General features: G+C 37.0%; 1 protein-coding gene across 5 annotated transcripts in view; it reads right to left on the bottom strand.

Annotated features, from left to right (window-relative positions):
• The window catches only part of LRRC7 (leucine rich repeat containing 7), a 255,262-nt gene that overhangs the window by 98,589 nt on the left and 129,780 nt on the right, over nt 1-26,893 (bottom strand). For all 5 annotated transcript variants that reach the window (XM_042461793.1, XM_042461796.1, XM_042461797.1 and 2 more), the window contains exons 4-6: nt 21,893-21,971; nt 20,664-20,753; nt 16,993-17,049 (exon numbers count right to left, since the gene is read on the bottom strand). In XM_042461793.1, coding sequence (XP_042317727.1) covers nt 16,993-17,049; nt 20,664-20,753; nt 21,893-21,971 — 226 coding nt within the window. The remainder of the gene's footprint in view (nt 1-16,992; nt 17,050-20,663; nt 20,754-21,892; nt 21,972-26,893) is intronic.

Below are 26,893 nucleotides of genomic sequence, written 5' to 3'. Positions count from 1 at the left end.
GTGATTGGGTGGCATATAAATAAATCCTATTATTATTATTATTATTATTATTATTATTATTATTATTATTATTATTATTATTATTTTATATATATCTCTCTCTCACACACACACAAAAGTGGGAAAATAGCTTGGCATGTTTTAAGGCCAATCATCAGCCAGAAGCATTGCAATAGTAAATGTTAAATATTGGAACATTTAAGGTTCAGTTTAGTAAAGTATGGCTTCTATCCAGTTCTCCTAGACTTCAGTCTACTTCCTCAGATCTTTCTTTCAGTTAGTCTCAAAGGTGCTACAAGATCTCTTTACAAACTGATTCTATAGACTAACATGGCTATATCTTTGAATTCTATCCAGTTGTTAGTCCCAATGAATGAATGGAACTTACATAGGTGTCAACTGACCAAGTTCTGACTGATGCAGTAGTTCTATTCTAGTTGGGTCGAACTAAATTATTTAGACCCAACTGCTGTTATATTTGTGTAATATAGCTTTGATCAAAAATTGGAAAAGTGGGATATAAATAAACTATTTATTATTATTATTATATAAGTGATACTCCTTATCATTTCTAATATGTTGACAAAGCTAGACAATGGGAATGATATATAATATACTACTATTTCCTACATTGATAAAAAAAAGTTGTATACAAAATTGTTTGGGTACATGTGCCTTCAAGTCACCTGTCAATTTATGGCAACCCCATGAATTTCATAGGGTTTTCTTAGGCAAGGAATACTCAGAGGTGGATTTGCCAGTTCCTTCCTCTGAAATATAGCCTACTGCATCTGGTATTTATTGGCGATCTTCCATCCAAGTACAGTGGTCCATTCTTTTATGCAGGGGATCCGTTCCAGATAATAATAATAATAATAATAATAATAATAATAATAGGATTTATTTATATCCCGCCCAATCACTGGGAATCCAGGTGGCTTCCAACAGTAGGGATAATACAAAGCAATAGCAATAGACAATAACAATAAACATAAACATAAAATAATAAACAAATGTAACATAGCAATACATAGCAAAAACATAATAATAATAATAATAATAATAATAATAATAATATCGTAACAATTCAATAATGACAAAAGCCTAACACAAAAGATTACATTCAAATCAATAACTATCAAAAAGATATCCCCATTTGCAACCCCTCATTCCAAAAAAAACAACAAAGCAGATGCCAAAAAACAATGAAACAATAAAGGAAATACAGCACAACAAGTTACAATGTTACAGTTAAGAAATTACAATAAAAGATTACAATGTAACACCCTGAAAAAGGGGGAGATTAAAAATTAGCAACAAGATAATGTTCTTCTTAGTATCGCCCGAGGCTTTATGGGCCAATGCCCAAGCTGAGTTGGTCCAGGGCTGGAGGGGCGGGGGCAAGATGTTAAAGGGGCCTCCCTCCCTCAGTCCTCCATTCTCCTCCTGGAGAAGACCCTCCCCCCCACATAAAAGAACTTCCGCATATGCTTGTGCTCAATTAGAAGTAATGGGGCTCATGCTCATGGCAACGTGCGCGCCATTGATCCTTCCGGTGCATGGTGCTGCTTCTTCCGTCACTGCTTTCAGCATATGCTGAAAGCAGCGAATAATGTGCCCACATATGACGTGGGTGCACTGTACTAACCAGGGCTAACCTTGCTTATCTTCCAAGATCAGGAAGGACCTGGTTCCTTTAGGTTAATTAGGCTTGTATATAAAACTACACAGCCTAAATTTTCATGGATTTTGTAAACAGCTCTGCTACTGATCTGTAGATTAAAATATTTTAGTGATCAGATTTCCAACATTAAGCAAAATATGTGAAGCTGTATCAGGAAGTTTGTTTAAATCAATAGTTTAAACTGAGTTTTTCTCTTGGGGATTTGAATCATCTGGTAGAAAAAAATCTTTCTTTTTGCTCAGACTACTTGATTAATAGATTGGCAACATATCACTGACATAATGCCAGATCTAATCTTCTGGAACATACATTCCCGACATACATTTTTTTAAAATGAAAAGCCAGAATCTAGGTCACCACTCTGAACAAACATATTTGCAGTTTCTGCTAAAGAAGCAGCTCAAGATAGAAGAGAAACTCTAGCAGAACTCATAATTTTGTTTCCCCACTTTGTAACAGATCAATTCTGTATGAGGTTATTCAGATCTGTCAAGCTGTAGTACTAAACCAGTCAGGCCAAACTACATCTACTGACATTAATAAGTTACTTGCTTATTTAATATGATCTTAAAATTCACTGCATGGCTTTTTCATGTTAATCATACTTCATGTTTATGCAAAGTGATCAGAATTATATCATGATAAATAATTTATTATTATTATTATTAAACTTTATTTATGTAACGCTGTAGATTTACACAGTGCTGTACATACAATTAAAAACAAAACTGCTAAAGGCATACATTCTAGAGGATAATAACAAAATACATATAAAACAACAAATAACAATACAAGATAGCATTAGATAAAATAGGCAAACAACAAATTAAAAACATCAAATATTTGTAATTGTGATTCCTAATACACAATAAGTTTGTTTGCTTGTTTATTTAATTCATATCTTATTCTTCTTCCAATATGAGAGAAATCATAGAATCATCTTACAATGTAAGTTACAACAAAATAGTTAAAACAATATGTATTACAATAAAAAAAATTAAAAAATCAATTAAAAAATTAAAAATGCACTAGGTGCATATTACATTTGTATGGTGTCTAAAACTGAATGTTGTTGTTTGTTATTAATTGCTCCCAAGTTGATCCCACCATCTCTAAGATCTCTCATCCACCACTGCTCTGCTTAGGTCATGTAAATGTAGGCCTCTGACTGAGTCTATCTATCTGGTAAGTGGTCTTACTCTCTTTCTATTACCTTCTATCTTTCCTAGCATTATTGCCTTTTCTAACAAGTCGTGCCTTCTCATGATGTTCCCAAAGTACAACAGCCTCAATTTGATCCACGTGGGTTCCAAGGAGAGTTCAGGCTTGATCTGTTCAGCGATCCACTGGTTTCTCTTTTTGACCCTCCATGATATCCTTAGCACTTTTCCCCAGCACCACATCTCAGATGAGTTGATTTTCTTCTTATCAGCTTTCTTCACTGTCCAGCTCTCGCATCTGTACATAGTGATGGGGAATAGCATAGTTTGGACAATTCTAACTTTAGTGCTCAAATGTATATCTTTGCTCTAAGATCTTGTCTAGTTCTTTCATTGCTACCCTTCCTATTCCTAAGGAGACTTCATGGTGCAGTGGTTAAATGCCGGTACTGCAGCCACAATATTGTAAGTTCGCTTCTGGAGGGCTCCAAAGTCTACTCAGCTTTCCATCCTTTTTTTAGGTTGGTAAAATGAGTACCTAGCTTGTTGGGGGCAGTTGCCTTACACATTATTAACCACTTAGGGAGTGCTAGTTCACTGATAAGTGGTATAGAAATGTACTTGCTAGTCTTCTTTTTATCTCTTGACTGAAGTTTTTGTTTCGATCACCTTTTGATCCAAGGTATGTTTGATTCAATTTTGATTTCTTCACTGTCTAAAATAGTTGTAGGTCCTCTGTGGTCATTATTTTTGTTGTCTTAATATTCAGCAGCAAGACTGCCTTTGTACTTTTTTGCGGGATATTCCTTAGCAATTGTTTGAAGTTCATGATGTTTTCCTCTAGTAATAGGGTGTCATCTACATATCTGAGATTGTTAATGTTCCTTCCTCTTATCTTCACTCCTCCTTCTTCTACATCTAGTCCTGCTCTCCACATGATGTTTTCTGCATACAAGTTAAACTATTATAATATCAATATAAAGTGTATATAATATTTATTATTAAATGATATTATTTATATTTGTATTTCAAGAGCCACTGTGTGTAGTGGCTTGAATGTTGGACTAAGATTCTGGAAAACAAGGTTCGAATCCTCACACATCCATGGAAGCCCATTCGGTAACATTTTCTCAGTCTCAAAGGAAGGGAAAGGCAAATCTTGCCAAGAAAACCCCATTATAGGGTCACCTTAGGGTAAACTTTAAGTTGGAAATGACTTGACAGCACAACAACAATATTTATATTTCTGCTTATGAATATTATATTTTTATCACCATAAAAAATCCAGACTCTCTGTTAGGTTTTGTTTTGTTTTGTTGAAGAACCACCACCTACAGCCAATGGACTAAACTAGTGTTTCTATAGTTAGCAGTAGCAGCTCCAGAGGCAAAAATATCAGTGTCTGAGCAGTAGGAGATTCCTCTTTCATACGAAGCCTAGAATAGTTGATTTTTAAACTCTGGTCCTCCAGGTATTTTGGAATTCAGCTCCTAGAAGCTTCAGCTATCTTGGCCAACAGTCTGGCCTTCTGGGAGCTGAAGTCCAAAGCACCTGGAAAGCAGAGTTTACAAATCACTGGTCTAGAAGATTCTGGTTCATTTGAGAAATAGAGCAAGGCATGAGATTATGAGTATTTTTCACCAAGTGACATATGAGCTCGACTGATGGGTGCTTTGCGCTGACCTGGGCCCAAACTAGAGGTGCACAGGGGTTGAGCGTTTACATGCTCAGTAACCCTACTGTGCACCCCAGACGCCACCGTGGCATGCCCTGTACAGATGGGGTGTGCCACGATGACATTCACGTGGCGCAGCTGCACCACGTGAACGTCATCATGGCGTGCAAGTGTGCCAATGGCACACCCCACACAGCCGAAAAAGAACCCACTGTGAATGAGTTCTTTTAAGGCCTCCCAGAGGCCACGCCGTTTGGTTGCTGCAGCATCCACCCGGGGCCTATGTCCAGCCCCATAGTCTCTCATTGAACAAACATTCAGTAATGTTTATTTTCAAATGCATTTTCCATCTGTACAATTTCACAAATGATATTAAGGGATAATAGGTATAACATAATCTGCAATTAGTCTCCATGACAAATCAATGTACAAGCCTTGTTAACATGGGGGCTTTCTAGCTCCTTATTCCTACTGAAGTGTCAAACATTTTTTCCAAATATTCCCTTCGGTGGATAGAGTGGCTTCAAGGGCATCATCCTATGCAGCTATGTCCCCTAAATGTCCCCTAAAATCATTACTCTGATTCAGGTGTTTAACAATCTAATTAAGATTAATGCAAAAGTGGGGGAGGCAAATCATTTCCATTGTCCTCCGCATACAGACAGAAATTTTCTGAAAAAGGAAACCCTCCTATATCTGTGGAGGCTGTTATTGTGCTCAGGAATGCTGATCAGGAATGTGTTTCCACTACACATATGTTTACCTTAAATCAAACACGTGAACAAAATTATCCAGAAGACTTTTCATTAATGCACTGATTGTATATGTTGGGTCATGTAGTTCCCCCCTTAATGGACTTGTACATGTCTAGAAATGGTTTTTGGAGACTTGTGAGAGCCCACAGAGAACCACAAGAACACTAAGGCTCAGATTAGTTTATTTGAAATGTTGCTAATCCTGTATAAGACATCAAAAGACTATACATGTCCTAAAACAATCAGTTTTGGAGCTGCAGTTTCAATCATATTTGAAGTTTTGATACACTGTGACTATTCAGAGTACAAGTTTATCATATAAAACTTGAAAGGTAGATTAGGGAATTCCCACTGGGAATTATTTCATATAATGGGGTGACAGGAAAAATTAAAGCCTGTATTGTCACAATGCTGAAAGCAGAATCTGAAGATTTTGTATTTCAACCAGTGAGACAGATCTTATCAATTCTATTAACTGGAATGTCTATTGAAGAGAGTGATTGGCTTGCTAGATAGTTTCTTTGCGTGAGATTATTCTCAAAACAGAAATGATTAGAAAGTAAATCACTAATGAATAGTCAGCTTGGATTCAACTTTGAATACATCATCATTTCTTCAATAACCTACTTGGGCTATATGGATCTGAGCAGAAAATTTGTATGGATTAAGGCATATAAAAGAAAATGAATAGCACATGCTGAACAGGATAGAAGGACTGACAATAGAGATAACAGCAAGGTGAACCAGGGACAAGTTTATGTATGGGAAGGTAGGAAGAAACAGGAGACTATAGGAGAGTATAAATTCACCCATCACATGTTAATAAAGCAGTATGGGAGCCGGTCAATAAGGAGCAAGTATAGACACACCGTGGCCAAGACATTACAATGGTTTAATGGAACATAAAGTTCTGTCAAGCATACCTTTGCTTTTGTAAGATCACAACTTATCAGATGCTGGAGTATGCTCCCAGGGCTATTTAAGGGGTAGAAGAGGATGGGATTCCCAGACAGTATTTGGCTGCAATTTTGTCGCAAGAAGACATTGTTCTTCCAGACCTCAAGATTCATAATAGTCAAATGCAGGTAAATTATTTTTGCATATGGCAAATAAATAAATAAATAAATAAATCCCACAAACACCCCTCTTTACACATAACAGTAAAATATATGTCATGAACCATTTGCTATGCTTTCAAGCCATCAAAAATCTGCTGTTTAAGGGGATCATCTGATTCTGTCTAAAGGTAGGGCCACCCCTAAACATCTATAACTTTTCCACTAAACTACAAATTGATTAACTAACTATAAACAGACTGCATTCACAAGCATGGCTGATACTTACAAAATACTCGCTATCATATGAAAAAGTAACAAGAGGAATGATGTACCAACAGCAAAATCATAATTATGAGTTTAATCCATAAATGCCAAGAGTCAAACACAAATTGACACTTTCAATTTTTTAAAGGCCAGTCCTTCACCATCCACATGCAGTGCTCAGATACAAACAGACAGAATGATTTCTTATTCTTACTTCCTGGTTTATGCATACACACAGAAACAGAGATACACAGAGCATGATGAGCTTTTATGAAGAATGGGAAGTAAATAATATGAATATAATCTAAGGTTATTTATTAAAATAAATTATTAACATTTGCTGTGATCAATTCACAGCTGTCAGGTTAACAGAACATACCAGTCTTATAGCTTCATCACTGATAAGCAAGGTCACTTTCAAAGATTAAAGCAAGTGGCAGGTTATACATACAAAGTATTTTATAATCAGGTACCTTTTTCTAGTACATAAGCTATTATATTTAGAAAGCAGAAAATCCATACAGAGCAAATTCTGAGAAGACAGGTATATTTAAAAAAATATAGGAGTACAATCCCTTTTCTCTTAATAAAATTGGTTCCCATGTACAGATACACTGGGCATCAAACTAGCCTTAGGGCTCATTCACGCTGAAAAAATAACCTGGTGTTGGAACTGGGTTATTTCCCAAAAGTGCCATGCTCGAATCGCTCCTTGGCATTGATTGCCAGGATTGATTCTATCCATGGCATTGATTTGCCACAATCATGGCATTTCCCCCAGAATTCCATTTACATTTGGCAACGGAATAAAATGCCATGATCCTGGCAGAAGGAGGGAAGGAGGAAGGGAAGGAAGAATGGAGGTGGCTGAGGGAGAGGAAGAGGAGGAATGACAAGAATGGAGGGGGCAGTTGGAGGTGGCTGGGAGGAAGGAGGAACGGAGGGGACAATTGGAGGCAAGATCAGGGGGGCAAAGGAGGAGGAGGAGGAAGGAGAAGAACAGAGGGGCAAACGGTGGCAAGAACAGGGGTGGTAAATGGAGGTGGCTGGAGGAAGGCAAGAACGCGGGTGGCTGAGGGAGAGGAGGAGGAAGCAAGGAATTGCATTGGATCGATTTTCAAGTTCCCATTGGCAAAAAACCTGGTTCTTTTGAAAAGAACCACAACAAAATCCATGGCAAAAAAACAAACAAACATGGGTTAAGGGGGATTTACACTGTGTGGCCACCAATTCAGGTCAGAAAACCCCAGCACAAGTATGAATGACCTCTGATTCGGGTCAGGAAAGCCCAGCACAAGTGTGAATGCCCCCTGCCCCCGAGTCAGGTCAGGAAAACCCAACAGAAGTGTGAACAACTTTCACTTAAATCGACATGGAGTCCAGGTTAAAATGCAGTGTGAATGGGCCTTAGAGTATTTAATCTCTGATGACTGGGCATCAGGTTGGAGGGTGGAAAAGACATTTTGAAGACACGGGAAAAACTCCACAACCCAACCCAGGAATTTCTGCAGTGAAAAAACGTATCAGTGGTTGCTTTTTTAAATAAAGAGGAAGATGAGAGCCTAAACCTTTACTTGTTCTGAATATGAGCAATGGTAAATGAATGGCATGCATAGATAGAAGCATTTGGAACCAAGAAAGACAGCGAAAGTGTTACCGTGCATAATATTAAAATGAATTGATCATTTCACCAAACCTCTGTTCTATTTAGAAAGCAAAAAAACCAAAACAAAACAAAACAAAACAAAACAAAAAACTTCCATATAGAGCCATTACACCAGATAAGCATTATCTGTGCATTAGGAATTTGTTAATAATAATAGCATCAGCAATGGCAGCTAGCCTTGCACTCTACCACTATCCTTGATACAAGCCTGGTTGAGTACTGAAAAACCAATTGCCCTAATTCCACACAAGAGAGGCTTTTGCCTTCATAGCATTGCTATCTGTGTGTAGAATGTCACAGAGATGAGGGGAGCAGGGTCAGTTTGCTATGCTCTTCATGTGTTTAATGCATACAGAGTTCTAATGCCTAAACATTGAACAGACCATGGCTATGTGGACTGGGAGCAAACGAAGGTATCTGCTCAGGTAGCAGAAAGAGTTATAGTTAATGCAAGTCAGGCTATCTTTTCATACTATAACTTCAAGGGTTTGTAAATTAAAACAATACTAGATAACAAAACAAAGAAATATGAAGAATAAGCCACCACATTCTGTCAAACACACATACAAACACAGAACACTGAACAGTGAAGGGAAATCTAAAAATATGAATAGAAATGAAAATGGTTGCTGACCATTTTGGGAAGGACACAGTAGAAAGAACAAAGTATTAACAAAGTAATTAAATACTTGGCATTATCTAATCTAACAATTTTTTAAAGTTGAAAAGCAATGTTTAATATTACAGGAATGCTGTTTTTAATTTATAGTAAAATTGGTGTGAAGTGATACAACTAAAAAGGGTGAAGGTCCAAAATAAACAAATGGTGATCTTTTTTCATGGACTTCCTATTTTGTAAATATTCTGTATGTCTAGTTTAAAAAAACTGGAAATGATTAATTCTAGGCAAAAGGGAAAGTTGCTGTGTTAAACTGTAAGAAAAGAATGTTTGGTAGTACTAAAAAGCTCAGAAATACATTAGGACAAGTGTTCATGCACTGAGGATGCATTATCAATTCCTATCAAAGATATAGGCAGAAATTATAGGATTTAGGGGTTATCTATACAAGCAAAAAGATGTGGCTTGTTTTGAACCCTACCTGTTCAAACGATGCACATGGCCAAAATGGGAGAAAATCAGAATGAAGCCATACTCTGAGGCTAAACACTGGATCAAATAATCCCTGGTTTTCTCTAGATCAAACTGGAAAGTACAACGTATCACACAAACTGTGTGATGGTGCAGTGAAGGGGGAAGTGGCCAGCAAGATGCTGGTACCTTTGCTGCCCACAGTTTTTTGTGTTGCCAACCCACGTATTGATTGCATATGCACATGAGTGGCCAGCTGCACCACTGACCCATCACACATCCCATGAAGTGAAATGATGGCAAACAAAGCAAATTACAAACAATACAGTGGATTTAATGAGAACAATAACATACTGGCCAATCTAATAAGGAGCTATGAGGGAAGGAAGGGAAAGGAGGCATGTCTGTGGGGGAGCAGGTGTCCATGGTCATGCTGTATGAGGGGTTGATAGCTTGTGGGATCTAGTGACTGGTAGCATAGCTACCAGTGTGGAGCATGGAATGAGCTGGAAGGACAAAGGAAGTGATTGATGGTTGCTGGCAGTGTGTCCATGTGTGAGCATGTGTGCATTTGGGGTGGAACAGAAAAATAATAATGGCACAAAGCAGCTTGTACTCACAAATGCTCCATTTTGGCCAATCCATCCTTGCAGGAGAAGCAGGGCAGTGTGAACTGCCCATTGGTGTTCAGCCCATTGTAGGAGCTGGTGGTGTGGTCAGCAGGTTCTCCATGGGAATCAGGAAACCCCGGGGGTAAGTGAACTTTTCCCCCACATCTGCTCAGCACTCTGTTGTGTAAATGATAGCAATAGCAAGTGCATTTCTATACTAGGCAATTGGGAAGGAGAGGAAGCAAGGGACAGTTGTCTTTCTGCCTTCCCTCCATAGGCAGTGAGGGGTATCTAGGAAGCAAATGCATGAAATGAATGACAGCCAAGCCAGCCTGATTCCCCATCATCCTTAAGCAGCCCAGGTAACCTTGGAAGCCCATACTTTTGGACAGTGAATCCCACATGCCCCCCCCCCCTTATATTTGAGAAAATCTATAATACAATCAAGAAAATCAAAGGGGATAAAGGGGATCTCTGCCTTGTACCCTTCTGGATTTTTATAGGCGTTGTCCTCTCCCCATTGACAATAATCTGGGCATTGTGATTACTATATATTGCCTTAATCTATTTTGTAAACTTCTCCCCTACATTTGGATATTTTAAAATTTCTAACAATTTCCATGTAACACTATCAAAAGCCTTTTCAACGTCCACAAAGATCAAAGCGAGTTTCTTATAGTTGTGTACTTCATGATATTCTATTAGATTAAAAAATACTTCTAGTATTATCACTTATGTATCTCTTTGGTAAAAAAAAATGCTCTAATCTTCATGGACAGTGTTGACAAGAATTTTCTTCAACCTGCAAATATTTTATAATCTGTATTTAGCAGTGATATTGGTCTCTGATCTCTGCCTTCTTTTGGGATAAGAATCACATTCACTTATTTCCAAGTTTTCGGGATACAGTAGTTTTCTGTGATATGCTGTCAACAAATCCTCCATCAGGTTGGATATTTCCTCTTGGAATATTTTATAATACATCATAGAAAGTCATCAGGGTTACCTCCCATTTTCAAAAGTACAGGTTGAGTCTCTCTTATCTGAAATTCCCAAATCCCTGACTTTTTGAGCATCAACATGTATTCCAACACATGAATACCTGTATTCCAAAATCTGACAAATTCCAAACACTGAAATCCTTCTGAGTCCAAGCATTTTGGATAAGGGATACTCAAATATGAATTATGTATGATCACAGGCAATACAATGCCACAAAACACATATATTGTTATATGAAAAAAATTATACTATCTCAGATTTATTATACTATCTGTTACAACGCAGATATAAACCTTCTTTCTGCTCTTCTAACCTAACGATATTCTTTTACAAAGTGATATCTGTTTTATCACTTCCCTGCCTCCCAAAAGGCACTAAAACAGCCTTGTTTTCTTTATCATATATATATTTAGTAGATTATCACATAGAACAATGTCCAAATACACAGGGAATAGAGACCCATCTTTTTATGGCATAATATATTTTACACTGTATCACCTTCTAGATATATAGATTTTTAGTCTGTGTGTTTTTGCACAGCCCAAGTACACATTATGGAGAATGCCATCAATCCTCGACCCCTCCACATATCTTTTGTGCAAAAGAAACACAAGAAACACAAGACATATTATTATTACATTCAGCATTTCTGTGCCTGCTTCAGCTCACTAGTTTTCACTTGTAACTGACAGGGAAACATTAAACAAAATATTTCTTTCACCACTGGAAGATGTGTTCAGGAACAGTCACAGATATATTCAATATGACATACAGCCAAAGTCATATTAGAGGAAGTTCAGATTTACATTTCAGTATAAAACCAAAGGAAGAAATGTTTTAGAACCTACAAACAGTAATAGTACTATGACAGGGAGTGTGGTATTTTCTAGTCCATCAAGTTTCCACCAAGGAAACTAAAAAAAGTCCAAAATAAAAGGTTATGTACCTCAGATACCCATGTAGAGTATTTATGTCCTGAAATCTCCACAGTTGTTTTCTTTAAATGTCACTCTTGTAAACAAAGCATTTTCTGATTCGCACATACAAGAAAGCACCATGATAATTCCAGAAAATCTAATCGCCATAGATTATTGTATTTAATCAATACTGACATATATCAAAGCAATACAGTCCTCAAATGCACATTCCTAACAGAGTAATTTAAATACTCAATTTTCAATTAATTAGTAATTTTGTGCCAGTCATACTATTTCAGCAGCTCACACTGAATCTGGCAAATATTGTTTCCCCATAAATGTAACATATTAGTATTTCTGTTGAAAGTAATTATTATTACTGTGAATGTGAGTACTACTACTACAATAATAATAATAATAATAATACAGCATCACCATGCCACATTTATGGACACTTGTTTCCTATACCTTCTCTGTATTTTGCATAGGCTATTACAGAATTTCATTTACTGCTTTCTTCTGGGGACACTTGCTATAGAGTTTTCTCCTGCCCTAAATTATAGTAACCAGGGTAGTAACAACAACAGTTGTCAACAGCCAGTAAACAACAACTGTAAACAGCCAATAAACAATACATCCACAAATACACCTTCTCACCTTGATTACAACTTGCAGAAATGCTATAATGAGCAGAATCTCCCCTTCCTTTTCCATTTCAAACAACATGATTGTTATTGCTTTCACGATTTTACCCAAACATCATCAATGACTATTTGTACAATGTTGAAAAACTGTGGGAACGAATCTGTCTAGCTTTTTCTTTCAAAAGGATACTGATTTGTATGAACACTTAGAGATCACTTTCTTCAAAAGATGGCAATTAATATAAAATTATCCATGATGGTAATATGTGCTGGGAAAACAATAATGATTCCTCTTGTACTTTATAAAATAACAAGTTCTACTATCTAGTATAAACTTTTGTGGATTACAATCCATGTCTGATCTGACTGTAACAAAAGAGGATACAGTCTATAAAAACTATGCCACATGAATCTTGTTTCCCTTTAAGGTTCACAAGACAATTTAATTAACATACATGCACTATGGAGGAGTATCTGGACATCCAGCATTCATTTCCTGTCCAATGTGTGATGGCATCAACTGTTATGTAATGTAAGCAAGAAGCTGTTCTAACTAGCCTAGCATACATTTAGCACAATGCTTTTACAGTACAGGTAGAGTCTCCCTTACTCAGAATTCTGAAATCCAAAATTGTCCATAATTTTGGTGGCTGAGCAAGTGACACCTTTGCTTTCAGGAATTGCAATGTACACAAACCTTGATTCATGCACAAAATTATTAAAAATATTATGTATAAAATTACCTTCAGAGTATTCATATAAGGTGTCTTTGACTTGGGTCCCATCTACAAGGTATCTAATTATGTATAAGCAAATATTCCAAAATCTGAAAACATCTGAAATTCAAATCACTTCTAGTCCCAAGCATTTTTGATAAGGAAGAGTTAGCCTGTACTGACACTTCGTTTCAGGAGGGGTTATAACCAGAGTACTGTTTCTCTTAAAAATGACTCAAGCATAGACTAGATCTTTTGTATCCCTTGTGAACCTGCTAAATAGAAGACATCTAGTAATAATCTTGAAAAGAGATGCCTATCATGATGCCTTTAACTTCAGAACTGGTGGCTAAGAACTGCTTTCATTTCAGTTTAGAAGAACATTTGATAACTCTGCTCCTTTTTAACATATGGAACATTTATTCAACCCTCTCCTGCTTCTCTGCTCCAGATAGTTTTCCTAAGGCATATATTTGATTTCATCTAGCTAACATTCTGTCTACCTTAAAAAACTCTTTTACATTCAAAAGCAGTATTTTCCCATGTTCTACATCTCAATAGAATTCCTTTTAAACATTAATCTGCCGGCAAAACAGAATTACTACGCACATCATATAGATACCGTTTCTACTGCAGCTGATCACAAAACCTGGTCAGGCTGAATAAATTTCTAACAGACAAAAGAGACCACAGTATATATCCCATGGTGGTTTCTTTGGTAAACCATTTGTGATCCATCAAGCTGATTACTTGATTTATTGGTTTCCTATGCAGAGAATGTTACTGGGTATGTTGATAAACAACAAATGGACCTATTTCATTGCAGGCTCATTTACTGACGACCCAAATAATGCATGTTTTAGTTCCAGTGACAACCTTAAAAATTCCTGTTTTAAAAGAGTTCAGAGAGAATTCTTTCATGCTTATATCTTCCCACACCAATAATAAACTTCTAAAAATTATTTTACTGTTTTAGGATTAATGTGTCTTAATACAAATATGTTTCTAGAGTGGGCCCAAAGGTAGTTTGCATAACTATGACCTATGATTCTAAATAAACAGCATTCAGCTATAGCTATCATATTGATAGAAATGTGATTAACAGCAGAAGTATTTTTCTTTGAAGATAAAAAGATGCTTATAAAGCCAAACAACTCTGCCTTTTGAGATACAAAGAATTCAGGGTTGTTAAGATATGTTAGAAAATTTTGAACTGATATAAAGTAAAATGATCTACAATAATATTGAATGTAAATATACGGTTTTTCACCTTAAACATATGGTGGGCCCACAAAGCCAGGATCAGTTCAAGTAAAAGATCTCACATACTTAGGCTGAGGAATGACCCTGACTGGAATATTAAATGGCTACTGAATAAAAAGTAGTGTCCAAATAGAAAATATTGTGAAAGATGGACCATTAGGTCAACTTAGTGCAGGGCAAAGGAATCTTGTAGTATATATTTGAGACTAACATAGGCCCAAAAGACATGGGCCAAAAGGTCCATAGCAAGACTGTGCCAGGCCACAGCAACCACATGCTGAGTAGAAAGTAGTGTCCAAGTAGAAAATATTGTGAAAGATGGACTATTAGGTCAACTTAATGCAGGGCAAAGGAATCTTGTAGCACATCTGTGAGATTAACATAGGCCTAAATCAGTTAGGCCAGAAGGACTGTGGCAACACCGGTCCTGATCCAGGACACCACCATAGTCCTGAGCTAGGCTGTGGGAAGGAGTGGATTCTTCTTGCTCCTTTTCGGCAATGGCATGGCGTCATAGCGATTTCCAGCCACATTTGTGGTGTGCGTCATCTAAATGATACAACCCATATGCAGCCGGAAACCATGTCATTTGGCCCATCTGTTTCGGGTCTAAGTGAAAGATGTAGTAGCACAAACTTTCATAAATGTAGTCTATAAACAGTGCTCACTCCGTGCATCTGAGAAAATAGACTTGAGCCCGAAACAGGCAGGCCAAATAGAACAGCTTCCATTTGCTTTGGGGCTGTGGCGTTTATATGACACACGTCCCCAAAACAAATTGGAAGCTGCTCTGAAGTTATGTTGAGATGGCAAGAGCCATCAAAAAAAGGAGCTGAAAAAACCCGCTCCTGCCAGTGGCCCACTTTGGGAGTGGGCCATCTGGTCACAATGATCCCAGGCTGATCGGGTCCAGAGGCTGCTACTTCCAGGCTGTCTGCTTCATTGCTAAATCTATAGGTTGACCACATGTGCCAAAAGGCTCAGCTTCCTTTTGGCCTCACATCATCTAGATTAGACAACACAAGCTAAAATACCTAGGGCAGGATTGGCCTGATCGTATCTGTCCATTCACGGTTCCAGAGGATCTGGCCTGACCCAGAGGTAAACAATAAACAGTGTTATAGAAGGCTTATACACAAACTGAATCCATCTTTGCAATGAATGTAGAAAGGGATAACCAGTGAAGGTTTAATCATTGCAAAGTTTGAAATCAAAGACTGTGTTGCAAAACTTCATTAAGAGTGACTTTGATTTGGGTTCAACAAGATTCTACCAGTAAAAAAAATTAAACAAGATTATGTTTGGGAGAGGCTGCACCAGAGACAGAGTTGGGGAGGTCTTGTTAAACCCCTTTTCATCATCTTTAGAGACTAAAAGGACCATTCTGCAGTAGTGCAGAATTACCCGAAGAACAAATTCCAATCTAGAAACTTACCACAGCAAGTACCTCCTCCTAGACATATGGACAAACTATCAGGCGAAGTACATTGAGAATTCATTAACCAATTGGGGGTAGGAATGGAAGTATTTGGAAACTGGTAAAAAAAACAATAAACACACCACCACAACAATGTTTTTCAAGAAACCCTGATGATAAGAATCCTGGACTGATGAGAATCTTCACAGTTCTGGATTTGCTCTGTACAAAATTCACACAAAATTCACTCATAAAACAGCATTTTCTCTGCAGGAAACATGTTTTTCTGCACAGAAATATTTTTGCTTGTGCAGAAATATTTTTTTCTGTACAGAAAAAGCTGTTTCCTGAACCAGAAATGCTGTCTGCTGCTCTGAAAATGTTTTTTTCTGTGTAAATCAACCATGTTAAAATTTTGCATGGAATAAGTCCCAAATTGTGAACAGCAGGAAGAAAACAGCTAAAATTACTTATTGCTTGCTTTGAGAAGAAAAATATGTAATGGAGGATTACATACTATTGAGGGGAAATAGTTTGATACCAACAAAATGTATCTGGATGTTTATACCACTATCTCACCCTGAACATAGTCAGTCTTGTCTGATATTAATACTTGATTGCGAAACCACTGGGGCATTACAGGAAGAAACAGTAAAGAATCCTGCCTGAAACCTTTAACTGCTACTGCCAGCAAGAAGTGACATATACAAGGCAAGACTTGACATATACCATGGATAAGGTCTTGCCAACTTACTGCATATTTCTATATATTTTTTACCAATTAATCATTTCGTAAGCATATTATTTTCCTGAATTCTAGTTTATGATATGTTAAGGCTATATTAGAATGTGTGTGTGGTGCCTCTTTATTGGTGCTTGATTACTTATGATTTTAAGTCATTGCTACTGTTACTTTCAAATATCCCAAAAGGTTGTTTTCCCCCAAAACTCATAAGATACAAATTACAATGGGAATCACTCAACAGAGTAGTAAGGTTCTCAGTGGAGGGAGGGAGGGGAGAGCTGCATTCTTTAAACATTACAGGTAACTAAAATACATAAGCACTTACTTTGGTAGAGTTTTCAAGTGATTCTCTCGTAATTCCAGTATTCGTAATTTAACGAGTCTAGAAGTTTTAAAAATGAAAAAAGCATGAATTTACCATTTGAAATTCATTAACAACATACAAGAATTACTAGGGCATTCTTTGTTCCAACATCAATGATACTGGCGATATATTACTATGAAATTATTCCCATGCCCCTGGCTACCATCTAATGAGAATTATAAGCATAGTTCTATAAGTTTTAAATATTTAAAAAAACATGAATTTACTATTTAAAATTCATTAATGGTATACATGAATGACTAGGAAGCTTTTTGTTCCAACACCAATGATACTAGCTGCATAATACTATGAAATTATTCCCATGCACCTGGCCAGCCTCTAATGAGAATTATAAGCATATGCCTGCAGTTAGAAATAACAGCTTTAAATTAATTTTGCTGATTATTCCAGTAAGATGAAGATGCTGAATCTTAATATTCAGCAGATATTTTGAGCTCTAGAATATTAACTAATTTAAAGACAGCATACATCAGCTATGATTTCTGGCAGTGCACCTCCAAAATATCATGAAATCTCATGAGAGCAATTAAGTAGGGACAGCTGGGGGCAAATACAGAATGCTAAAATAAATGCACGTTATCATCAATGACGAAGTATTGAGTCTATCAATTTCATAGCAAATTGGTCTTCCAGTGTTTTGCAGATGACTCAGCAAATAGCTTTGATTTGTTGCATTTATCTTGCAAAGTACCATGACTCTTAAGGTACTTAATCACTTGAGTAACTAAATGTGTTTCTGTAAACTAAAACTACAATTTCCAAAAGAGAAAACAAAAGCAAAAGAAGTTTAACAGGAGGAAAGAAAACTTATTATAAAAGAGCTATGCTCATTGAGGGTATAAAATCTTAACAATGACGGTAAATTTTTGACAAGGCTATATAGCATTGTCATTCTTAATATTTTTAAACTTTAGAATACACATCATAAACTATATAATGGATCATGTGTATGTGGATGTTGCACAACTTGGTCTCTTGCACAACCTGCCAGGGGATGCTTGAGGAGGAAGATCAGGAGGAGGAGGAGGAAGGTGCTGGTGCCCTTGGGTTGGAGGTGGAGGGAGGAGGTGGCCAGCAACCTCTTTTGGCCACTTCTGGTGAGAGGGGGGAAAGGTTCGCCCCTCCCACTGGTTCTTTGGTGGCTGGACCATCCTTTCTCCCAAGTAGGGTGACCAGAGTCATCCTAACTGCAAAGGAGGAGAGGGCACCACAAAATGTAGGACATGGCCAAAGGACAGCTAAACGCACTCATAGAAACATAAATTGCTGCTTCTTAGTCCTGCTCAAAATGGATGACCTTTTGGGATTCCTCCTGGACAGGATGCTGACATGGGCGATGTGTCCGGGAAAAGGAGCCAGGCCAAACACCGCCGCCCCTGCTCAGAAAGGAGCCTTGCTGAGCCTGCCCCCCAACCTCCTTGCAGAAGCCCTGCCCCAGAAAGCCCAACCCCCCCACCCCAAGTGACACTGGAGTCAGGAATGCCACTGCCTGAAAGAAGAGAGGAACTCTTGAAATTAAACTAGGAAATCACTTTTGAAAAAGAAAAAAAATGTGGGGATGTACAATCCAAATTTCACTCAATGGTAGTCTAATTTTTGAATCTTGCAAGTCTCAAGAGGCAAACCCAAAATAATGCAATTGTTAGATCAAATAATAGTTTTAATAGGTCTAAAAGCTGCACCGATGCTCTTTATTTAGAAACACACCATCAACTGACTCACCGTTTGAAAAGAATGAAAAAAGTACACTGAAAAGACAAATTGTATGCAGCATGTTCTATCAAAATACTGAATCAATACTGCTCTGTAGAATACAACAAATGCAAGTTTGAGTGCACTGCACTTTACCATTCTCTACTTTTGTTGTAACATGTAAAGTGGAATTGGAGCACCTCACTGGCAGAAAGATCAATGGGCTACAAGTATGAAGGTTTAGAACAAATTATTAGGTTATTGGATATGAGTAAAACAAATGGGTTATGTGAGATGTTGAAGATAAAAGGAGTTATGTGTGGAAAGGTTCAATTTCCAGATTAGAACTGCCACCATTTAGGTAATTCAGGTGGTTTTCTCATGGAAGTGACAAAGTGACAAGTGTTGCAGTATTCATTTCTGTGGCAAGCATATATTTTAAATACTTCCTTCCATTATTTGTGCAGGAAATGCACAAAGTGAAGTCCAGCACTTCAGTGAGAGATGTATCCAACTTGCTTCCTTGATAACAGCTTCTGTCCTTTTCACAGTATTTAAATGTTTTTAACAAACTTGGGGAACTCTATTTGATTATAGGTTTGAGTAAGGCATGGCATCTTCCAATTACTTCAATATATGTTTAGAAAATATAACTACTATGTGTGCTGCTACTGTTAAATCTTCAACAAAATGCAAGCCATTAATCAATCTTAGAAGGCATGGTTTTTTTTTTCTTTCAAAAAATGACTTTTTGGATTTACTTTGGGAGAGACTGGCACAAAACCAAAGCATCTGACAACTCTACATGAAAGTGTTACAGGGCTGGTTTAGAAGGTTTTACATGTCTTAGCCTTAAACTTGCAGACATCTTTCTTCCCTTGTGAACTCTATTTGATTAGTTACTTCCTTGTCTGAAGCAACCACAACCTGATATTTCAGATTTCCAAAAATAGTATGGCAAACTATGATATTTTTGGATTATCAAAAAATAACAAAAACATTATTAAAGAAACATCCTGGACTACTTTGAAACATTTGTATTATGAAAAGGTGTAAAATATTTTGTAATCGCTATGTTCTCTGAAGTGTCATGAATCACAATAACATTTACTTTAATGATAAAGAAGGTACAAGAAAGGTGATTCAACCAAAATATTAGGAAGAATTTCTATAGTGTAAGAGCTGTTCAACAGTGGAATAGACTGCCTCAGAAGGGGGTCGACTCTTCATGCTAGAAGTCTGTAAACAGAGGTTGAATAGCCAGCTCTCAGGAGTGCTTCAGGTGTGTATTCTTAGAAGTCAGTTCCGTGGATAGATGACCCTGTCCCATGATTCTAGGAAACTGAAGCTTCAAATGAATGGCCACCATTGAGAAGATACCTGAACCTAGTTCTCTGTTGCTCATCCCAAAGCCTGTATAATCCAATGACTAGTGGATTGATTTTTTGTGTGCCTTCAATCTAACCGAAGTAATATCATCCAAACTTGGGATTCTCTTCTGTTCCTCATTTCCATATGTGCCTAGTCACCTTAAGCTATCTCTCCCCTTCCTCCAATTCACTTTTTTTTTGTTTCCTCTCACTATCAAAAAAATTATGCCACCATCAAAATCATCCATAGCATGGTTGGCAAGTGTAATTCATTATTTATTTTAACTGTTTTATCGAACCTACACTGGGCTTGTTGGTGTGGGAGTTCTGTGGTCATCCAGCTTAGAACTATTTCTTTTCTGTTTCTATCAAGATCCCAGCACATCAGTGGCAAGGCTATAAGATAATTGTAACAAAGAAACATTCATTAAATCCCACTTCTAATTCAAAAGGAAATGAAATAACCATAATAGCTACAATGTGTGTATTCTAGACTTACATGAAATACATGTTTTTGGTTGACAGAGAACTGGTAAATTTAAAGCTTACCTTCCAAAGTTAGCTGGAAGAAATTCCAGAAAGGCATCATTTAAGTACAGCTGGGTCAAATTTAAAAGCTGAGTGAAACCGTCTGGGAGCCTAAAAAACGAGTTAATTTTTTTTAGCTTTGTTACGGTAAGAACAATACAAATATAAGTCCCAACAGATAGATATTCTCAATTGCTGCACAGTGAAAAATTTATTGAACAATTTGTTCAAGCTAACTGCTTGCTTCTTACTGCAACAAGTGACATACTACACCTCCTCTTTTGAGGAGAGATTTATGTACCTGAAATTTAAGTTTACATCATCTTTTGTTATGTCTGTGTAAGCTTTCAGTGGTGGATTTAATTATGAAATGAGAACTGGATGATATCAGTGTCACTTTTTATAATCTCTAGAATGAAACATTTTTATTGATGCTGAAAGAGTATGTTGCAATTTTATGAATATTGATGACATTGCCCTATATATTGATATGAAGTAACCATAAACATTTATTTTTCTTCTTTGGGCTATGTACTGCCCTGTTTTTGTATTGACATAATCAAATTACTCCAAAAAAATGCAAAGGAAAAAATAGTCAGTATGGCAGAATCAACAAATCAGTATCACTGAGCTATTTTAAAAGAGAGGGAAAACAGGGATGACAATATGATTCCCCCCTTCCTACTCACCACCTAAATATTGACAGTTACAATCTGGATACCCAGGAGCAGAATTAAATCTGAATGCCCAGATTTTAAAGAGCATCATGATCCAATCAAGAATAGACATCTAGGTAGGGTTTGGAAAAGATTTCTGTCTAAAATGTTTAAAAGGCACAAAGTTGTTGTAGAACACAAAGTAATTGATGAACCAAAGGTATGATTTTGTATATAGCAGCTTAGTTTTTACAACTGAGGCTATGGATCAGTGAATTACTTCATTGTTCAATAGTCCTATATATGTTTATAAAACTGAACACTAAATCAGTATTTCAGTGAATACAACCCTTAAAATGTATCAGCATTCTTTTCTTCTAGCTACTATAGTGTTACTGGCCTCACTTAGTTCTCTCCCAGTTGGCTCTGTTCCTGATGTGTTTATTATTATTATTATTATTATTATTATTATTATTATTATTATTATTATTATTACAAATAACAGTGCTACCCCCACTTCACATTACATTTTAATTTGTAAAACACTGCATATTTAAAAGAGAGAAACACTTAACTCAACTGTTGGATACTCACTTAGAAATAGGATTGACACTGGCTTCAATTATTGTTAAACACTTACAGCACTTTATGTTTTCTGGAAAATCTTGGATTCCTACAAAACAAAAACAAACAAGCAAAGATGTCATATGTTATGTAAGAAACACATTTTTGTTCTTTAAAAGGGGGAGACTGTCAAAGAGATCACAAGTTTCATATCAAGTAGTAAATATTATGCTTTATTTAACAACCATGATTGTTGCTAAGATCCAATTACCATGTACCAGTAATTCTGCACAGACACCAGTTCTTACCACTGCCCCCTAAAGTGATTCCTCATGCTTCACTGATAGTCTCTTCCAATTGTCACCTGGGCAGCACCTGACTTGCTGAATATTACAAACACAAAATAAGTACCTTAGAACCTGCTATGTACAAAAAGTTCCCTTTGAATTTAAATCTTATATACAAGTAAATTTGATATTTGTAATAGTCTCTTCAATGAAATATATGCCAAGCAACACTCACATCTAAGACAAGCTTAATATCTAAGTTACCAGATTGCCTACTTGACAATTTTTCATTTTAAATGTCACTAATGTTATACAAGAGGTGCCTTGTATCATGTTTGTGATCCTTGTATATCAGCTACAATCTGCTTTGTAACTCTAGATTGGATGGAAAAGTGGAACAAGCCTAAAATAAATATAAAAGTAAGTTCAAGCAGCTTGATGCAAGTCCACGATACTCAGCTGATGGATTCTGCACACAGACAGTGGGGAGGAGAGGATTAAAGGAGCACCTCAGGAAGCCAACGACATACCCTAAAACCTAATAGTTGCTTACCTATTATAATCAATCAAACAAACTTAGAAACCTAGCTGTCATATTTCTCCCGACAAGGGGTTACTGATGTGAAAGTAGGCTCAAAGAATGAAAAAGCACCAACTTCTCAGTGAAACAGTCAGTTGACAAAGAACTGGAAAAACTGAATTCATCCTTTGTACATGCAAGTGCACAAAACTGAATCTTTCTGTTTTCCTGAATTTTTCCTTCAGTAGAAAATTCTACAATTCTTTTTTAGATAGGCAAAACATAACAAACCTACTACATGAATCCAATTTACTACATTTTCCTTCATCAGTACTGAGAAACTGAAGTTGTACCCATTTGCAGGAGGTGGATAGGCATGGCATTGGAAGGACATGGCATTGGAAGGACAAATGATATCACATGGCCACATTGTGATAGCTAAGGCCCCATCCTGGAAGTAAACCAGGGTATCTGTTGAGAGTCTTCTGGATACAGAGATTAGAAGCAGATCAAAAGAAAAAATACCTAGACTTATGGCATCACCATTGAGAAATCCTATTTTCAAGTAGCACTTGTTAACATGGAAGTAACCCAGATGCAGCACACAGAACAGCCAGTTTTGATAACCCTAGTGTGTAGAAGGTACCTGTAGAAACAAGCTTGCTGTATACTTGTTTTCCCTAATCTATTTCCTAGGTCATTCAGTGATAACATCTTCAGAGCATGGCACCATAATGTTCTAAAGTAGAGAGGGGGGAGACTTTTGCCTTCCACAATATTATAATTCAAAATAAATGTTGTAGAAACATGACTGTAGCAGCTGAAGCTTACCTACAACTATTTATTAGTACAAATGTAAGGTCTGCAACTATTTTTTTTATTTTACTCTTGTCTATCAACATTTTGTCCTCTGGGAAAGAACTGGGGAGCACTGGTGGATTTTTCTGACTTTGCCTGAAAGTGTATCCACATTGTCTTTCTTCTTAGTCCATGAGTCATCATTGGCACGTATTTATGTTAATTTTTTTATTAGACATGTCAGGGCAATAGCCTGTGGATGTTTATTTGGCAAATGAAATGGAGTAAATCATCTGAGGTGGATAAAATGCAAAGGAAGTCACAGATGAATGACAAAGAAAAAACAAAATATCAACTGAATTTACTACCCAAGGACAAAGAGAGTGTCCTTTTTCAAAGACTCCTTCTCTTTTAAAAGAAAAGAACATTTCTAGTGAAAATTTAATTTAAAAAAAATCTAATTCTTTAATTTTGCTTTCAAGCATAAGATATTTTTCAAGAGTAGGGCTTACAAAAACAATCCCACCTTGTGTCAATCTTTACAAAAAGAAAAGAAAACTCATATGTGAGAGCTAGGAAGCAAATGGGCATAATGAATCATTATGCTTTCATGACTATTTCAGTTTCAGGTAATAATAATAATAATAATAATAATAATAATAATAATAATAATAATTTTTATTTCTATCTTCCCACCTCTCCTGATGGATCGAAGCAGGATCACAGCAAGGTTAAAATTACAATGACAATATTGCAGCATTAGTTACTGCACCATTAAAAACCATTTCTCTATGCTTTCGAGTTGTTTTTCAATCTGTCTATATATTGCACTTTGCCCAAAAGCATGTCTAGAGTCAGAGCTGGAGCCAGATTAGGGAGTGCCAGATTATCATGGAGCAAAAGGGGGAGAGTAAAGGACTTGAAATGGAGCTGTTGACCCAGCAAACCTCTGGAAGTTGAGGCCCTTGCATATACACATTGCCAGCTCCACCTATTCACTCTTTACTATCCTGTCAAGTTAACATTTTCTTCCTTCAGAGCTTTCTAGCATTGAACAAAACTCCTTTGATGAAGTTTGTCAGCTGCCACCTTGCCCCAGAAAGCTGAGGACAAGACAGGAGAGTCAGGCTGAAGGCATGGTTCAGAACACAGCTGAAAGTTTATGAGGCTAAAAATCTGTGGTGGGGTTAATTTGAAACTCTGCAACAGACCGCCCAGGCAAAATACTTCTGTTCTGCTTCTAATCTCTTCAATTCCTTTGATAGGAATTGGGTTTGTCTGCAGAATCCCAGACCTATTCCATTAAATAGGCTCTCTGGGTCACAGTCAGACATGTATTTGATGCAATGTCTTTGCTTTAGGCTTAATTATTTTTGCACCTTGATTTCTGAATCTATCTCATTTTTATCTAAAAGGGAAAACTGTAATTGTAGTTGCAATTTTTGGATATTCCAGCTTTTGGAATTTTCTAGGTAACCCATTTGACAAATGACAATTTCATTCACCAAATTAACTATTTGCTCCTTGAACTAAATTATTAGCATAATAGCCAAACCAAATTGTAAGTGCCAAAATAGAAATCCTATAGCACTTTGCTTTTTAAAAAAAAAAGGGGGGGGGAAGATATCATCAGAATGACAATGGGGTATGAGTTGGGAGGAGGGACAGAGAAAATACATCCAGTTGCATTTTTTTTAACAAGGTACAGCTTGTGTTCACTTTGGGATTTGAATCTTACTTCCAAATTAAATCAAATTTTTGAACTGTTTGGCCATCCATATCCACAGAATCTTTACCCACGGATTCAACCATGCATGGCTTGAAAATATTTTTTAAAATTCCCAAAAGCAAACTTTGATTTTGCCATTTTATATAAGGGGCATCATTTTACTATGCCATTTTACTATGCCATCCTTCCCCCTCTTCAACTTCATGTGCAAATACCTAGGACTTTGCAGAAATGAAAAATTCCAGATGTCAGGATTGAGTAGAAATGCATGAATGTGAGTATATGTTGATGAAAACTTCAATATACTTTTATTAGACTACAACTCTCAGAATGGTCAACCCCAGAACCCAGAATGGCCAATCCCAGACTTTGGCCTGAAACAGACAGGCAGACAGGGGGATGGTGTTTAGACAAAACATACCCCCGGAGCACCTGGAAGCCACTCCAGGGCTGCCTAAGGCAGCCCAAAACTAGCCCCCAAAGGAGTGGATCGTTTTTCCTTCCTTGCTGCGGCCTATTTGGGACTGTGGCAGGAGGAGCCGTTGGGGCCATGGCGTGTGTTTGCCGTGGCCCCAGGGTGATGAGGCGGGAAGTGGCTTTTGGCTGCTCCTGGATGCCCATCTGCTTTGCACCTCTGAGTCCAATAGATAGGGCAATTCAGATGAAGACACAGCTGTGCTCCATTTGGGGGGATACTGGGTGCCCCAAAGGCTCCTCAAAACTGAAATCAGCCCTGTATAAACAAATGTCTTCAGTAGTCCTAAGAAATGCACCAGAAAGTACCTTTGAAAACAATGAGTTCAACCTGTAGTTAATATTTTTACAACTAGAGTGACTGCTTCTTTCTTTCTTTCTGTAGTTGGGTACTTTGTTGGGCCTAACTGTTTTCAAAATAAAGTCAAAATATTACATGGTCTTAGTTAGTCTGAGGACTAGGTTTTGAGAGTGGGTCTAAAATAAATAGAAGAAAGCTGAGGAAATTTCAATTTAAATTGGCACAAAAATAAAGCAGACATTCACTGCAGCAGTGAGGGAGATGATTTAACAAAAATAAAAATAGCTTCAGCATGCCCTAAAGGCAGACTGAATATAACATAATTTTCATCTTAATGATATAGCCCGTGCATTATGTAACACTTTTTTATTCTGACACCATTAGAAGAGCAGAGTGCCTGAATGCATTGCACTGAAAATTAAAGAGAATCAATTATGTGCAGTGTTGTCAGAGTTTGGCCCTTTGAGACTGTTCTGCTCAGGAAATTCCCCTGGGCTCTCAAAAATTGCTTAGCTTTAGGTGAGTCCCAATTTGAAGTCTATCTTAAGATGTATTCTGCAGATCAAGCAGTCTTCCTTCTTCTTGTCAGTTTATCATCACTGATCAAGCTACCAAAACCAGAAACAGCTTGGAAATCCTCACAAGCTTCATGTGCTACACATATTGTACAATGAGCAGAATGAACTGGGGATGTAAAGAAAGGAAGTCACAAATTTTCTCACTCTCAAGAATCAACTTTCTTATGATTTTTAAAAAAATTTCAGGACTTTTTTTGGCAAAAAAAATCACTTACATAACATTGCTTTGTGCAAAAGAGACAGCAGTTCTGCATTTATTTTTGTATATTATAGTGCATAATGCAAAAAATAATAATTTACCAATGTACAAAAGATCTCATGATTCCACTCAGTGGTGATAAAAC

This window comes from Sceloporus undulatus, chromosome 4 (genome assembly GCF_019175285.1).
Source record: "Sceloporus undulatus isolate JIND9_A2432 ecotype Alabama chromosome 4, SceUnd_v1.1, whole genome shotgun sequence".
In the NCBI taxonomy this organism is placed as follows: domain Eukaryota; kingdom Metazoa; phylum Chordata; class Lepidosauria; order Squamata; family Phrynosomatidae; genus Sceloporus; species Sceloporus undulatus.
This window is presented reverse-complemented; position numbering and strand designations above follow the sequence as displayed.